Source organism: Carya illinoinensis, chromosome 2, assembly GCF_018687715.1.
Source record: "Carya illinoinensis cultivar Pawnee chromosome 2, C.illinoinensisPawnee_v1, whole genome shotgun sequence".
Classification (NCBI taxonomy): Eukaryota; Viridiplantae; Streptophyta; class Magnoliopsida; order Fagales; family Juglandaceae; genus Carya; species Carya illinoinensis.
Genome location: NC_056753.1, coordinates 8,876,192 through 8,894,466, shown reverse-complemented (window position 1 = coordinate 8,894,466; position 18,275 = coordinate 8,876,192). Strand labels below are relative to the sequence as shown.

The 18,275-nt window shown below is 36.5% G+C and overlaps 1 protein-coding gene across 1 annotated transcript; it reads right to left on the bottom strand.

Moving 5' to 3' along the window:
- Positions 1 to 1,323: 1,323 nt before the first annotated feature.
- On the bottom strand, positions 1,324 to 7,191 carry LOC122301680 (probable aquaporin PIP-type pTOM75). Its single transcript, XM_043113075.1, has 4 exons — positions 7,050 to 7,191; positions 5,773 to 5,901; positions 1,623 to 1,889; positions 1,324 to 1,457 (listed from the first exon to the last, which is right to left on the bottom strand). The coding sequence occupies exons 1-4, from the start codon at positions 7,189 to 7,191 to the stop codon at positions 1,324 to 1,326; spliced, it is 672 nt and encodes a 223-aa protein (XP_042969009.1).
- Between the last annotated feature and the right edge of the window lie 11,084 nt (positions 7,192 to 18,275).

The following is an 18,275-nucleotide window of genomic DNA, read 5'->3' as shown; positions in this document are numbered from 1 at the left end:
AGATTGCCAAGGAATTAAAGTAGAGGTCATCTCACTATTCTTATGCCGACTCGATGAAAACCCAAAGCATCTCAACTATAGTTCCAAAACAAGGGAAAGGAAAACATGGGGTGGAGCATGTTGGAAACTTGGAACACAGAACATTTCTCTTTTTGGTAATCTATTATATATTTTATAATTAAAAGTTTATGCGTTTTAATTAACTACTCATATTATATATATGGATGATCAGAATTTTCATCATTCTAAAGGTACGTACGTCACCTCACCTCGCAGAATAAAAATATTTTTATCCTGCGAGGTGTAAAAAGGAGTGGAAAACTTCTACATGCATCTCATGAGTTCGTTCACTGAATACTTATTCTACGTTCCCCCAACTAAAGAAGCCAGGAAAGAAACGGCCGCCTTCTCCCGGATCGTTGATAGCCTTAGGACTTTTTGCGAAAGGAGAGAAGACTTTAGAAGTCGCGCGTATTAATTGCTTCTAGATTAGTAGCTAGATCAATGCAGGGCATCGAATATTTTGAGAAATGCACTTTTTCTTTCCAAGCATTCTAGGTTAATGCTTGACCCTAATGCTCAATATATACCATGCATTCATGCACCTTAACTTAATGCATGCAATGAATGATGGCTAAAGCAGAAGTGAACAATTACTTTAGTAAAAAATGCAACTAACTAAAAATAGCTGAAAATATTCAACTGCAGCAATTATGTGAGATTTTGGCGACGATTTTGTGTATTGAAAAAGGCTTGATTTCTTGTAGTGTAAGCAACTAATAATTCTAAGACACTGAAATTTTGAAATAAATTATGATTGTTTTGTAGCTAAATTTGGATTTATATTTGATATAATTAGGCCTGTTCATCTAGGTTCCGACTCGGGAATCCGGGTAGACCCCAACCGAAACCCGGATTTCAAATCCGGACCGAGTTAGCCCAGGTCATAAACGGGCCAGAATCCGAATAGATCCAGGTTTTAAAAACCCCGATTCTGGGTTCCGGATTGAATCCGGGTCTTTTTTTTTTTTTAACCTATATAAAAGCCTAAATTTATATCTAATATTTTCACATGTAGTTCTGATTTTTTTATAAAAAACAAAAGAATAAATTTAATTCTATACTTTAGAGGTTGAAAAATATAAACTCATGTATCAAAATTCCACTTAATTTGCCTCCAATAAAAATGCATGTAAAACCAAAAAAAAAAAAATCCAATATTCATCTATACAAGTATGCATGCATTACAATACAATCCACTTCATATTATATTATTTGTTATTTATACATTACATTACAAAATAATAAATTACAATATATGAATTACAAAATCAGTAATTTAATTTCCCCACATATGGCTCCAAGGCACTGCATGATGATGTAGAATAGAGCTCTTGTGAGAGAGAGTTTCCTTGCCAAGAGGAGTCCAAAGGTCACAGCAGGATTGATGTGTCCACCTGTTGCAAAACGAGCACAAATATTTGGTTACTAAACATTTTCCTTGAAAACATTTAGCTCCATGGCCTTTCTCCAAGAAAAAGTCCATAGCAGCTTGAAGAAAGTCATACTCACATTACACATAGCAGGAAAAACCCATTAAAAGGAGAGTTGGGAAAGCTAACCTGAGATACCGGCCGTGCAGTAGACAAGGGCAAAGATCATACCACCAAAAGCCCAAGCAATTCCTTGGATACCCACACTTTTACACTTTTCAGACTTGCCCACACCCATAACAGTCAAGATGGTGATGTAGAGGAACAAGAACGTAGTCACGAACTCTGCAATTCCAGCCCTATAGAAGGACCATGAGGAAAGCTTCCCTGGCTCAAACAAAGGAGCTGGGGGTGGCTCCTTGTAGTCTTTGTCTGTCTGAGCAGCTGTGCCCAAGTCTTAAAACTAGTAGATCCTCAAGTCTTAAAACTTGCTACTGTTTACATATAAGAGAACTAGAAACTAGATTATGGAAAAATTATGTCTTTCAACTTCCTTCAAGCTATGAGAACTAGCAACTCCCCCTATCACTACCATACTTCTATACAATCACCCCCCACAACACTCCCTCTTCCATATGAAATCTCCACAACCCCACTTCCCCCAACAATGCCTTATTAAAACTACACAAATTACGAATCCCCAAACCTCCATCAACTATAGGACAGCAAACTTTATGCTTTTTTAGGAGTTATTAAGACTTCATCGTAATGTTTTTTAGTAACTATGCTCCTCCGTTTGGAGCTTCTTAATTTCTTTTGTTTAACTAGTTTACCCAGTGCCATTCTTGTGGATTGCTAATGTTATAAAATAGAAAGAAAAAAATAGAAAACAGAATCCAAACAATGAGCTGATAAAATTATAACTCTAAGTGTCTCAGAAATCACTATCAAGCTAGCAAATTTCAGCCTTTGGCTCGAGGGATTCCATATCCTACACCCTCTTAGATGCCACAAAGCAGGCAGCATTCCTAAATGCATTTGATAGAGGAGTATTTAAATCATTTACAAAAACACAACATTCGACCCCTCTATTACAAAATCATCACAGATCTCTAAAGATGATATACTTTATACCCATGTTCAACAAAAAAAAAAAAAAAAAAAAAAATCCAGATCAATCAAAATAATGGCATATACTTTATACATGTTTAACAAAATAACAAAAGAAACCCAGATCTACCAAAGGTTCTTCTCCTTTTCATTTTCTACAAAAATGTTACGAATAAATTTTTTTTTTCCTGGTTCAAAGAGTTCGATTCATACCTTTTTCTTATCGTAATAAAACAGGCCCAAATCTAAAACATACCCAAATCACAGAGAACAAACCTTGAGGTCGAGGATGATAGCGAGTTGGCGACGACGATGATGGGTCACAGGATGACTGGGTTTCTTCGACCGGCACTGAGGGAGGGAGGCTAGGGTTTCTTCGATCGGCACTGAGGGAGGAAAGGAGGGCTATCTTTTCTTCGATCGGCCGACAGCAGTGAGGGACGGAGGCTAGGGTTTCTTCGGATTGAGAGAGAGAGAGAGAGAGAGAGAGAGAGAGAGAGAGAGAGAGAGCGAGAGAGAGAGAGAGAGAGAGAGAGAGAGAGAGAGAGAGAGAGAGAGAGAGAGAGAGAGAGAGAGAGAGAGAGAGGCGGAATGACCTAGAGGGATGGGAGAAAGGCGTCGGGCGATAGATGATGGGTAGGGTTTCATTTTCTACTTTATACGAACCCGGTACCCGATGTTTTAAAAGGAAACCCGCTTTTCATACTGGATCCAGACCGCATATACTCGGTTTTCATAATATGGGTTTCAGTCCGGATTTAATCCGGGCCGGAACCCGTAACCGGAAATCCGGTTATCCGGGTTCCGGACTGGGCCGGGTTTTGAACACCCTTAGATATAATTAACTAATATTCCTTGTTTTCATTCGTCAACTAATTAGTTAACTAATTATCAAAGGGTACTCATAAAATTAAGTGATATTACCTTACGTCTAGAATGAGGTCTTGGGATGATCAAAACAGCCACTAGCCTTTTATTTAGAAGCAATAAAATCAATTATTACATACTTTTGTCGATATAATACTTAGTTAGCCTCTCAAAAAAGGATAAACTTATAAATATTTTATAATTATCATATAAGTACTCTATTTCAAATGGATGGTAACTATGTAAAATTAAAAACTATTTTAAATGAAGTAATGTGCGTAGTTACATTGATAAGTTGTATAATGAGTTATAAAAGAGTTATAGGTATATCATTACTTTAGGATTACACTTGGCTCTCATAAGTGCATACTGCATGGAAATCAACCGAATGTTATGAGTAAGTATTAGGTACTCCAAAAATGCAGATATGTGATAGTCTCAATATCCTATCATGGAATGTCATGTCAATTAGAATTGATACTTAGATAAAAACACTTTGTCACATGACATGTTGTGATACAATGAGAAGATTACATCATCAGTAATTTGAAAGTACCTAATAATTTTCAACATATTAGGTGAATAAACTCAAGGTATGTATATGCTTAATTCCACAGTAGTCCTTTCGAAGCATAGTCATAGGTGGTTAATAGGGCTAGCCATATATATATATATATATGACTCAAGATAACGAGGTTTAGGTTTGATACAAATGATTGATACTTCAAAACATGTTTACTTAATAAGACATGGTTAATTAAACGGGTCAATTGTAGGTAAACCTGTGAAACCCTTACTCAATCCCTATAACCAGAATAATTCTATTTTATTCTATAAATATCTATTGTTATATTCATCTATTGATGTCGGGATGTAATATTAATAGTATTTGACTACTTAATATCTCAAACTATTAAACTTTTTTTTGTTACTATGTAATTTTATTTTTTGGAGATTTAATTTTCTTATATATATATATATATATATATATATAATTGGCTTAGATATTGATCATCAAACACTTTATCATAAATGTAGTTGTAGTTTTGAACTATTTATATAGTTATCCTTGTATTATGTATGACATTATACTGATGGGGTTAAAATAAATATACAGGTTAGCTCAAGTCATTTATATGGAATAGGATATATGGGTCGTGTTGTGTCCTATTACCCATTATTTATACGAGGTTTTTAGGGTTTCAGGGTTTGGCCCATTTAATTAGACCTCAAAGGGATATTCCATCTCAGCCCACTCAGTTGGGTCTTGGTTAGAGCTAAGGCATGTCCTGGATTGGACCATCCTCTCATACAATCCAACAGTTGGTAAAAAGGCTTGGCCCACGAGTCCTGTCAGTATGAAGAGATCACATCGTGCGAGAAATAGGTCGAAGCAGACAGATGGATGTGCCAATCCTAACACTAGCTTTCCATGATCACCATTAAAGGGTCCACACCAACAAGTGAATGGGAGACAAGGGCTACTCTCCATTCTCTAATGATGGGAGCTAGAAGTGACCGCACCGATTGCCAACCATCAAGACAACACCCGAGAAGCCACACCGCAATAATGACGCCATCTCAGGGGCCACGCCACATTAATGGCACCACCATAAGCGTCATGCCACACTAAAGGCTAAGACTAGAGCAGTAACGGGCATGACGCAAACCTCTGACACCAGGTACAAGAATGTTCCTCTGGAACATTGTATAAAAGCTATGGCCCAGGTACGAATGACTCTCTTGAAACTCAATTATCCTCCTGCACTTTACTAAGACAACTACTAACTTTGGTATAGGAGGCTCCCTAGATCACCCCCAAGCAACTGCTCCTCAGCCAGGCTGAACTTGAGGAAACCTTGAATATGTACCTATCAATTTCTCTGCATACAGTCAACTCAACCCTGGCACGTGATTTAAAAGGAACCCAAAAACCGATATATTACACCAACCAAGCTTTCTGAGGAGCAGAAGAGAGGTACCCCCATATGGATCAACTCACTTTCGTCAATGGCTTATCTTGCCAAGTTGGAGGGGGAGTGGGGTTGCATATTGTCATAGATGCTAGAGAAGAGCACGACTGCGCCATCAAATTGGCAATAAAACCACCAACAATGAGGCAGAGTGTGAGGCACTATTAGCCAACATAGAAATCGCAGAGTCACTAGGTGCTGGGGAGGTGGAAGTAAGGGCCGACTCCTAACTCGTCGTTAATGAAGTACGGGGGGAGTTTACCATGAAGAGTGAAAAGTTGAAGACATACTTGGCCACTTCCAATACTTCTAGATCCAGTAAATACAAAGAGTTGAGAACCAGAAGGCCTACAAGCTGGCCCGAGTTGCATTCAGAAAAGAAGACTCACCCTTACTAGAGCAAACAGTGGTCAAGACGGTAAAAGTGCCTGCAATAAAGGTCGAAGTCTCAGAAGTAAGGCTAGGAGCTCCAGAATGGGTTATGGACATAATCAAGTACCTAGATACCAATGAGTTACCTGACAATAGGTGGGAAGGGAAGAAGATCAAGAATAGACAATGTAGTTCACCTTAATCAACAGAGTCCTATACATGCGAGTGCAGGTTCTGGGTAACTTCATTCCCCATTAGGCTCAAACAAACAAGTCTGGCTCTGGGCAACTTGGCCTCTCCCACGAAGGAGTGTGGGTCCAACCTCTTGGCCTCTCTAGGTCCTTCAACTATTAGGCCTCAAGCTTTTCAAATTACACTTCAATGACTTGGAAAGCAATGTGCATTGGTTTTTAGCCAATTGTATGATCAAGTGTCGAAGTTGCATTGCCTCTTCAACTTTAAGTTCTCCTCCTTAATCTCCCAGGCAACCTCATTCAATTCATCAAGCTCTTCCGCTTGGCAGTCTGACAAGTCTTAAGGAGTGTATCGTGCCTCCCTTCTTAGCTTTGTCTTGAGGCAATGCTAGTCGGCCTCCTCCAGCGACTTGTCAAGATCAGACCTCATCCAAGCCATCCGAGCCATTCAATGACAGAGCCTATCGATCATTTTATGCTTTCATCGATAGCTAGACTCCACCTTTGTAAGGGTCTCCACCAGCTCCTCTCTTTCCTTAATCACCTGGTTGGCGTGTAATCTAACAAGGCTGGAAAGAGAATAGAGGGCCTAGTTCTACTCCTCTAAGGCCTCCCAGTCATCCATGATAAGAGTTGTCAACTGTTCTACCCCCTAACAAATAAACGAGTCAAGTCAGCAACAAGAAAATGAAGTAGAAGAAATAAAAGGATACACCAAAGCTTACCCCAGAGAAAAATGCGTTAAGCATGCCCACCATCCTCTATATGGACTCGGCACAAGCTCTCTCAAACCCATACCTAGCTCGTGGCATCTCACTCCCACTAGCTTCAGAAGATGACTCCACACAACCTAAGTGTAGAAAAGGGAAAGTGTCACAAATAGGAGAACAACTCGGCCCCTCAGGCAGGGGGCCAAAAGAAATCCTGGCATGGCTTGTCACGTCACGTCGAGGGGCCACAACAACCTTCTCCCTGGCACCAACTAAGAGACTTGTCCTTACCTCAACCTTTAGGGAGACGATAGTGACCTCCACTACTCCGCTGCTACCATCTCAACCTCAACCTCTAGAAGACCACAACTAAGGTAGTGATGGTGTCACTGAAGGCCAGGGCGGTCTCAACCTTGGAAGAGACCACCAAAGCCTTATTGGCCTTCATTGACGCTTTCAAGACCTCAGCCTCGAGCAAAGCCGCCGAGACCTCCTTCACCTCCTTTACCATCACCATAGGATCCTTGCCCATCTTTAGGGCCACCACTAGGGAAGTCTCCATCGAAGTCGCTTCATGTTTAGGAGAATAGTCTAAAGGGGGCTAAGGGATAGATCTTCACCTAGATCGACAACATCCCCGCCCTCTCCTACCTATACCTGTTCCCCAATGGAGGGAAACTTCTCACCCTTTGCGGCGTGCTCTCTCTCTAGAGAGGGAATCATCTCAATGATGACTTCAAGTAGAGAGACAATGATCTTGGACTCTCTTAAGGGGAGTTCCAAGAGGGCCTTGTAGAAATGCACCACCAACATCTCTTTAGCCGAAGTGAGGATCACGGTATTCCAAGTGTTGCCTAGCAGGGTAGTAGAAGGAACGACCTGAGAAACCAAAGGGGGGATCACGGGCCTAGGGGCTTCGGCCACCTGAGAAACAACCTAGAGCCCCTATTACTCGCCAATGACTACAGAACCACTCAGCAGGGTGGTAGGCCACATAGTCTTGGAAGCAGCCCCCATAGCGCCAAAGATGACCTCGGCCGCCCCCATAGCGCCCAAGATGGCTCGACGCTTTTTCCTCTTTCCCTCCAACGGTGGGTTCAAGGGCCTCTTTCATCCCTAAGGGGCTGTGGGCCGCATGGGGATGCGACGATCATCGAAGCGAGAGTCCGTCGTAGGGCCCAAATATCGCCTTACACTAGCCTCATCCTAAAAGGCCTTAGAGTAAATGTCCTTTGGGTCCAAATCAACCCAAGCTCAAACAATCTCCAAACGGCTCTCCTCTACTCTGGTGAGCATGGATCAGACCTTCTTGTCCTCCTAGATGACCCCTCAGATGGCAGGAACGAGGAACTCTTGCCGAGTAGTTTATCTAGCTAAGAACTCCCACCCCTTGCCAGATAGAAAGAAAAACTGCCAAGTCTAGTCCTTGACCTGAATATACCACTACTCCAAATGGTAGCACAAGTATTCACCTTCTGCTTCAGGATGTTATGGGTCAGAAGGAACTCCCGGGCAGTTAGATTTGGGTGCCCTAGGTTGACCTCCTCAATGCTTGGAGCCAAACGACATAGCAACATGTTATAATCCTCCAGGCATTGGGGGTGAAGCTATGTAGGAACTAGATGAAGGAAGTCCAACACGTTGCTAACCAGCTAGCAAAAAGGAAGTCATAGTCCGCTGGTAAACATGCTAGGGTACAACACCATCCTTGAAGCATAACCTTCGGAGTCGACAGCCCCTTCACAAGCAGCAAGAACCTCCAAGATTAAAGACTCTGGGACTCTGAAAGAAGCCTTCAGCGACCTCAAAATGTTTGAGTAGCCTCTGAACTCCAATTAAACCAATCAAAATGCTTGGACAACTTTCAAACCTCCAGAGGATCCATTCCCCCAAGTGTCCTGATAAGTTTAAAAGGGTGAACAAAGCTTGAGGTCTGAGAAGCTATGCGGGAGGCATTTTTAGGGGCCATGGAACCAAATGACTAGTGCAAATTGAGATTCAAAGAGATAATTGAAAAAGGCAAGGTAACATGAAGCACGAAAGGTAAAAGCAAACTGACCAAATAAGGGAAGGGATTGGCTTTATACACTTGCAATGCTTAAAGTTCCCAAAGCCACAAACTAACACACGCCATGATGGAGCGAGTGAATGGGTACCAATCCCGCGACACTCACAGCACAAAGCGACATAGGAGGAAAATCGTTAGCCATTGTTCAAACAAAGGGAGTCGAATGGGCACACTCAATGGCAAATCAATCTACAAGAGATGTGCTACAGTAGCGTCCTCATAAATAAAGGAAATGCCACTGAACATGTTAGGTAAGACTTGGTAGGATAACTGAAAGGGATATTCAATCTCGGCACACTGGGTGGGGCCAAGGTCAAAGCTAAGGCCCCTCTTGGATTAGACCCTCCTCTCAGAAAGCCCAACAATTAGTAAAAAGGCCTAGCCAACAAGTCATGTTAGCAAAAAGAGAACACATTGTATAGAAGTAGCTCAAATGAGACAAACGGGACGTGCCAACCTTGACACTAGCCTCCCATGATTAGCATTAAAGGGTCCACGCCGACAAGTGAATGGGAGACATGGGTAATCCTCCATTCTCTGACAATGGAGGCCAGAAGTGACCGCACCAGTTGCCAACCATCGAGACAACACCTTAATTGCCACATCGCATTAATGGCACCACCATAGGCTCTGCGCCATATTAAAGGCTAAGACTAGAGCAATTGGGGGCGTGACACAAACCCCTAACACCAAGTACAAGATTGTCCCCCGAAAACCCTTTGTATAAAAGCTATGACCCAGGTATGAATAACTCTCTCAGAACTCAATTATTCTCCTACACTTTACTTAAACAATCTAACTTTGGCATCAGAGGCTCCCCAGACCACTTATAAGCCACCTTCTTTTATGTGTTTGCAGGAAGGAAGATTTTGACCTGAGTTGTAGGAACCTTACACAGGCCTACAAAACAGGAGTTTAACTAGACGGGTCAGGATTGGGTTAACTAATATAGTCGAATACTCATAACTTAATACGACACAAATATGACTCTTACTAATTAACATTTTTCTTAACGCATGCATAACTACTCAATAGAGAGAACTGGACAAAAAAATTTTGTCCTGTATTGTTAGATAAGTAAGGATTTAAAAAGGATTTATCACTTTTTCTTTCTTTTTAAAATCAAAGATTAAGTATCACGTGCATCTATTAGTTGATTGAGTTTGATTTTAATGTACGGGGTCAAGACTGGCCTTTTTTCCTGCGAAATCCTTGCGTAAAGAAAAAAAAAAAACACACATCGATTGTTTATTGGGTGTGGATTTCATAAGTAACAATTACATATGTACGTAATTACTCTAATTGAACGAGAAATCCTATATTTTGCCTAACTTTTGCGTCGTTATTATCTTTTAGAATAGTGAATTATTTGTTTAGTTCTTTAAAAATTATTGGTCAGCATGATGTAACACCCTATTTTCCCCACCAAAAAGAAAATGAAAGAGAGGAATTTTAAATGAAGAAATTTAATACATATATATATATATATATATATATATATATATATATATATATATATATATATATCTCTCTCTCTCTTCTACTGATCTAAACTAATATCAAACTTGCCATGACTTGATCTTAATTTTGCTATGTAAGTATAACTTATCTCATCATTGTCTATGATCACTACTTAAAGGGGAAAAAAAACGAAATAACACACGGTTTATTAATGCTTTTTTTTTTTTTTTTTATCAAGGATTTCATTGAATTAAAATTAAGAATAAAAGAGGATGGGATGGAGGAGAAAAATCCCGTCGCAATGGATTTAATGCAAACATAAAATGTTTATATAAAAATAAATAATAAATAAAATAAAAAAAGGAAAAAAAAAAGATGGGTAAAAGATTGATCAACAAATTGGATATGAGACTATGTTCCTTACACCACAAGAGAATTGGTTTTTTGAGACAAAAAATTTTGTCTCAAAAAATTCAAATTTCGTCCTTAGAAGTTTTTGGAAATAAAAAATTTTTGTTTCTATTTTGTCTCAGAAAAACGTCTCAAGAACTTTTTGAAGACAAAAATTAATTTTCGTCTCTAAAAAGTACTTTTAGGAATGAAATTAGACGGAACTAGTCGAAACCGTTAAAATGGAAATTTTTTTTTTTTTTAGATAAAAAAATGTAGTTTCAGAATCAGGTTCGAATGAAAAAATTTCTGTTCGAATAATATGAAATGTTAAATCGAACCAATAACCATATTCAACCAAGGCCGTTCGAACCAACACATCTTTAAGTGACTTTTGCTCGAAGAAAAATATTAACTATTCAAACAGACAATCTATTTTTGAAAATCTTATGTTCGAATGGAGTTTTGGAAAATAATGTTATTCGAATAAATATTTAATTGTTCAAACGAACGCACGGATTGTATTTCTCGATACATTCAAATGGTTTTTTTTTTGTTCGAATGGATCTGTTTTTGTTCGAATGATTGTATAAATGATAATTTGTCATCCGAATGGGTTATTTAAAGTTCGAACGGTATTGATCAAATAAAATGAAATTTAATTAAAAAGAATATACTAATGCAAATTGTAATCGATATACATCAATTGTTCAAATGTTTACAAACATCATAAATAAAGGCAATTAAAAAAATTAAATGAATTATGATTGTAGTGGTAGTGGTGGCATAGAGTTTTGGGACATCATTTACTGGAATTGTTTAAACATTTTTTGGTTATTTAATTGTAGTTTCTCTTCTAATCTTACCTCTAAATCTGCTGCTTGATCTAATCAGGTCAGCGACTTTTTTTACTTCGACCTCAATCCTTCTATCTCAAGTGCAGGTTCTTCTAATTTCTTAGTTTTGTCGTCATTCGATCTGGCTTTAAAAGAGGATGAGGATATTGAGGAAAGATTCACGCAACATCCTAAACTTCTCAAATATCTAGAACGTAAAAAAAGATTTGAGCATTGTTGACAGATAATTCATCAAATGGATCCGCAACAATTTCTTTAAGAGATCATCTTGTCCTACAAAAAGAAAAACATTAAAATTAGTATAGGTAACAAAAATATCTTTAGACAATGGAATTAAATAAACTTAAACTTAAACTTAAATAATTTGCCTCTACCTCAAGATTGGTCCAAACATCATCACGGTTTTATGTACTTTAGCATACAATTAGGTCAGATTATAGTATACAATTGGATGCTGGCTCGGATGATAGTGAGAGCGGCGATGAGGTACCTGATGATGGTCTCACAGATGATCAGGTTCATGACCTAGTGCAAGACCCTTCAGCTCTTCCATATGATGGCAGTAAAGTGATCTAACAGGCTGACTGTATAGCATTTTTCAGAATGCTTAATCTGATTGTCGGGTATAACATTGATTCAAAAAAATATAAGACTGATTTCACGATCAAGCGGGCCAGATTTTTGTTACGATTAGCACATGGGGAGCTAATTGATCTGGCATTATATGTCTTCCTCCGCATTTGAGTAGAGTCACGCTATTCAGTTGGAGGTAGTCTACCATTTGCACTACTGATATCTTACCTCTTACTCCAATCGGGGGTTACAGTGACTTCGACTGAGCGAAAGTCGCCACAGATGGGGCCCGTTAACAAGATCACATTCAGCAAGAGCAAGGATTACTTGCTGAAGACTCATGCAGTACAGGATTAGCCTCCCTCTATTGATCCAACTTCTACTATTACTGCCCCTGTTGAGAGACAGCCTGCTGGGGTTACTTCGGATAAGGTACGAGCTATATTGGCAGAGCACTGCCAAATGATATTGAGGGACTTCATTCAGCCCATCATGGAGAAGTTTAAGGACCTGGAAGGACGCTTACATACCTTACAGGGGGATTTTGATTTACTTAACAAATAGATATTGTTAATTATTATTTTACTTTTTTTATGTTGTATAGAACATCTAACTCTTTTTAGGATGTAATTAATGTATGATTTTTATTTTTAGTGTTTGCTAGCCACTTTATTGTTAATTATATTTTCTTCTCATTATACTTAATATTCACGATAATAGAAAAAATGACGCAATCTTTAAAGTAATATTTATTTAACTAAAATATTTTTAAATTAATTACATAAAATTAATTTATGAATTCGTAAATATTTTAATTCATTGTAAATCATAATATATAATATATAGACATTTGTATTTACTTTGAAAATGATAAAAAATTAATAGAAAAAATACATATTATTATAATTTTAACAATATATTATTACAATTAAATAATACTGTTCGAATAAGGTAATACTCATTCGAACCAATTATATTACATTCGAATAGATTAATTAGTTGTTCAAATTAAATTTTATTAGTTCGAAGGGTTTAGACTTTTGGATACAATTTAATTCGTCTCAGAATCTCCGATTCGAACTAATATGTATTAATTCGAAATGATTTATAAGGTTCTCCATGTTTTGAGACGAAATTTAAATTTCATCTTTAAAAATTATTTTTAGGAACAAAATTTATTTCGTCTCTAATAAATTTCATCCTTAAAAATTAAATTTCTTGTAGTGCTCAGCCAAGGATAGAATCACTAAACAGCAGAAATAGTACAATTGACAGACTATTTGGAAACTGTTTGAAACCTCAATCTACAAATTAATAAGCATTGCAGTCTACTGTTCCAATGTTAGCGTTAATGAAGGTCACAATATCCTTTTCCTTCAGACTCTTAGTTTGAAAATCACTAACATTTTTGGAAAATGTTAAAATTACTTTTTATTTACAATTTGTATACAACTATAGAAAAATAATATTATTTTAAATTTTATTTTGATTTTATTGATGATTTGATGTGTTTAAATATAATATAAAAATATTATTATATTTTAAATTATTTATAAATTATAAATGGGTTAGTGGGGTATCATTATCCAACATTTTCACTGTAATCAATCGGTCCAAATCCGCAGAGGCACGTGTAGGACACTAATGGCAGTGCCGCCACATGGGGCTCACGTGCCGGCGAGGTGTGGTGACAAGGGCTAAATTTGGAACTGAGGAACTTAAGGGTGCTGCTTGTTTAGTTTGTAGGTGATGAAATAGATAGCTGACATATGAAACTCACACCCTGCATAAGCTATATTAATTGAGGCTCACACACTAGCTAGTCTTTTGGTTGCACTTCCACGGGGGCTTTATAGACCAGTGGCCGACGAGCATGAGTAATGCTTGCGACGATTTGGTGATCGGAAACTGATTCATCAAACACTCTCTAACATAGTTGAGAAAGAATAAAAGGAATTAATAAGAAAAATATAATGGGTCAACATACACAACAATACTCTTGTGGGGAGGGAGGGAAGAGATCGAGGGAGGAGGGATATGCATGCATAGAGAAAAGCGGCCGGGGGTTGTTTTTGTCTTTCAGAGAGAAGTGAGAATTCGTTTTAGGGAGAGGATTGGAAATACAAAATTTTAATATGCTTGAAACTAAAGGTAAATTATGTAAAAGCAACATTTGTGTAATTTTATATACTATAAGTTTTTTGGGTTGAACCAAGGACATGAAATCTGTATTGCTACAGGTAATTAATTAGTAATTCGCTATCATGAGGTATTTGCTACAAATTTGAGTAAGTTTTAATATATAGGTGACTCCAATTTCTCAGAGATTATGAAGGACATCACACCCTACCTTTGTGGACATTATATGTAATGAAGTTCTTATTGTAATGTAAATTACTGAGATCTTTTTATCTTTTCATTTGGTGTCGTTCACGCATAATGTAAGCAAAAAGAAAAATTATTATTATCATTACATATAATGTAATTTATGAATAAAGTCAAAGGAACAGGTGAAAGGATCTTAATAGATGTCTACCTCATTAATATAATATGTATAATCCAAAATACATGTAAAAAGAAAAATCATTACCATTATCATTATCTATAATGTAATTTGGAACAAAACCAAATAGATAGGTCATGAAAAGATTTTGATAGATGTCTATTTAGCTCATTAATGCACAATGCGTAATGCATAAATGTTCCAATAGCAGATACAATGAGGGAAAACTATTACAAACGACAACCAAGACATAAAGCAAACAATATAATATATATATAGTGCTTATACTCGAACCTAGCATATGCATATATATATATATATATATAAAGGACAATATTCGAGGTTCTACGAATAATACGGCGACATCATTTTACAATAGCAATAATAAAATGCCATGGGGACGGCCATCATGAGTCATGATATTGTATATACATATATAGTGGCATACCCAGTAAACCGCCGCCATATATTTATTAATTTGCACTAGCGGATGAATCGATCGTTGTGTTGTTTAGATTCTGTCGTTTTTAGGAACAAAATGCTGCCACACGTTTCAACGCTGTGGTTTGATGTTTCGGCGTACAGGGTACGTTCAATTAAACCGTCATTGTAACTAAAAATAAATAAAAAAATCATTGTCAATTGAGTGTAACTCACATGGCATTTTTTGTAAATTTATTTTATAATAAAAATAATATTATAATCTAACGTATCACAACAATAAAACACGTTATTATTTTATTTTTATAAAATATTTTTGTGATTAAATTATATTGAAATGCCAGTTTAATCTATTTCTAAATGGATGTATGAACACTACTGTTTTATTAAACATGCTCTGCCTCTAACTAAAAATAAAAATAAAAAATAAAAAACAAGCTCTATCTCTTAAACTGGATTTCTTATTTTTTAGTGTTTTATTAAACACACAAGAGTTAAAAAAAGAATGAAAAATGATAAGGTTACAACTCTCCTACTTATTGACAACTTACAACTCGGAAGCATTAAAAATTATGATGATCAAAAGAAAGATAAGGCATGCCTAAAATCTTACATTGATAAGGTGGCATATCCTCACAATTGAATTAATAGGGAAGCATTTTCACATATCTGTTATCTATTGGTGGAGAGAATTTGAGTGACAACAGAGTTATAAGTTCAACTTATTCAAACTAAATGGGAGTCCAACGTGTGATACTTCGTATTTGTGTATATTTTTATTGAAAGATTATTTTATTTTATTTAATATTGACTTTCTTGTTTTAAATTTAACATATATATTTCTCTTTGGATTTATTTTATGATTTTTAAGTTGTGAGATTTAAATAATGTATTTTCTTGATATTAATAATTATTTTACATTTAAATTAATCTCTAGGTTGAATTGTTTTATTGTTGAGTTTTAACTATTTTATTTTATTAATATTGAGTTGTAGTGTTTTTATTTGACTTTTATTTATTTTTTTGTGCTCTTTATTTTAAATTAGTTTATTGTTGAATTTTATTATTTTATTCTATTAAGTCACTGCATTTAAATTATTTGATTTAAATTGCCGTCTTAAAATCTATTTCGTCATATTCATTTCAAAACTCATATTGTAAACATTGTAAACTCATATTCATTTTCTTTCTATTTTTTTCCTATCTTTCTTTTTTCTTTTTCTTTATTCTTTTTTCCAGCCTTCCCCATGTGCCAGGCCCCCTCCCCTCTTCTCTCTTGTGCATCTCTCTCATTGCCATTGGTGCCGCCGTGCACAACCATCCGGCATCACCGCCCAACAACTGTCTTCCCCACTCACTGGTGACCTCCCCTATATCGGCCACCAACCCCCATACCCCTCCCTCTCTCTCCTAGCCATGTAGGGCCCGAAATGGCCATGATTTTTTTGGGACGCCATGCAAAGCCCAATAGCGACACCACTACCACCACAGCCTCCCTTCCCACCAGCCAACATACTCCACCAAGCTCAACACCTAATTCACCATCATTCATGGCAAGAGTGTCTGGCCACCAACTGGCGAGATTCTGTCACCTAGAGTGGCACCCAAAGGAGCCACTACAAGTCCAGGAGCTAAAACATATTTCTTTATATATAAATATGATTTGAAAATGAATTTGTTACATTTTCTAAAAATTTGAGAATTGGATGAGATGAGAAATCTCATGGTTTTGGTTATCGAAACATGAATTTTGATACCCTAAAATTCTTGCTCGAACTCTTGGGTTTAGAGTGAGAAAGAGATAAATAGTCTCCAACAATCTAATATCATATTATGGGATGATGAGGAGATAATAAAAATTAAGATAATAAGTAATATTACTTCTAAATATTATCGGATTCACTCTATATAAGTTTATCAATCTACACTTTAGATTCTAAAATTTAGACAAAAATTCTAAGATATCAAAACCAACTAAGGTGTCATAAAACTAGACACCAAATAAAGACTCTTTCCTACATGGCAACATAAACCTATTACCGACGTTATAGAGAGACCGGCCAGCAGGACATGAACATTGCCCTCAAAAAGAGATTAGCAATCCCAATCAGTAGAATAAATTCTAGCTTGCCAGTGTATGCCACGCATGTTTTTACCTTTCAAAGTTTTAAAAGAGTGGTATTGAATAAATATGAATAAATAAATAAAAAATTAGTATCCAATTGGATTTTTTTCTTATTGTTAATTGTAACAAAGCATTGACGAAAAGGAAGAATAAAGGTGATCTAGGTGCTTATACTCGAACCTCTGGCCTATAGCTATGTACAAATAACATGCGCGGCGACATCACATTTTAAAAAATCATTTATATAAATATATATATATATATATATATATATATATTATAATACGCAATTTATTATATATATATATTGTGTTTTAAACGACAATCCAGAAAAGGGAATAATAGAATACGGAATTTTCTTAAATTTCTAGCTATAACTAACTTGTCAAGAAGGAAAAAGGAAATGTTTTTCCTGAACAGTACCGACAGAAAATATTTTTTTGTTTTAAAATAATAAAATCACCTTAATTCAATATCTAAATTATGATCTTCCGTTTAATTAATACCAATATCAAAGGTTTAATTTATAAAATGGACAAACGTGAGTAGTCATGTGCTACAAATATTTTAGGCATGCAATGGACAATTAGGTGCGGTTGTCATGATAGTGAGATGGTTTAAAATGAAATTTGAATCAAATATTATATATTTAAATATTATTATTTTAAAATTAAAAAAAAAAGTTGAATTACTTATTATATTTTTGTCAAAATTTGAGAAAATTATAATGATAAAATGAGATCATACACTTTTATTGTCCAAAATGTGGCTGTGCTCTTCAATATGCTAAAAAACTCTTCGATGTGAAAATCGCACGTTTATTACCTAACATATATGTATATATATAGGTGATCATGGACAATCTCAAACTGCGTACGTACACTTTAGTAGCTAGAAGTGGAACTAGCTATCATGATTTAGAACCCATCCGTTGTTTAATTACCAACACTCTAGTCACCCTTAGCTTATTCTCTTACGTACATACCTTAGCCTCACAACAAGCACTGCTTAACCTCTCTTATAGTCTTCTCTAGTTCTGAACCTTGACATCGAACTCGCGCGGCGTAGGGCTTCCTAGTTCGAAGAGAGATCAAGGTGCACCCCAGGATCATTGTGAGTGCATGAAGAATTGTAGAGGATGGAGTTGTTAATGCTCTGCACATTTCTGCTCACGAATGCCCTCATGGGCATTGAACTT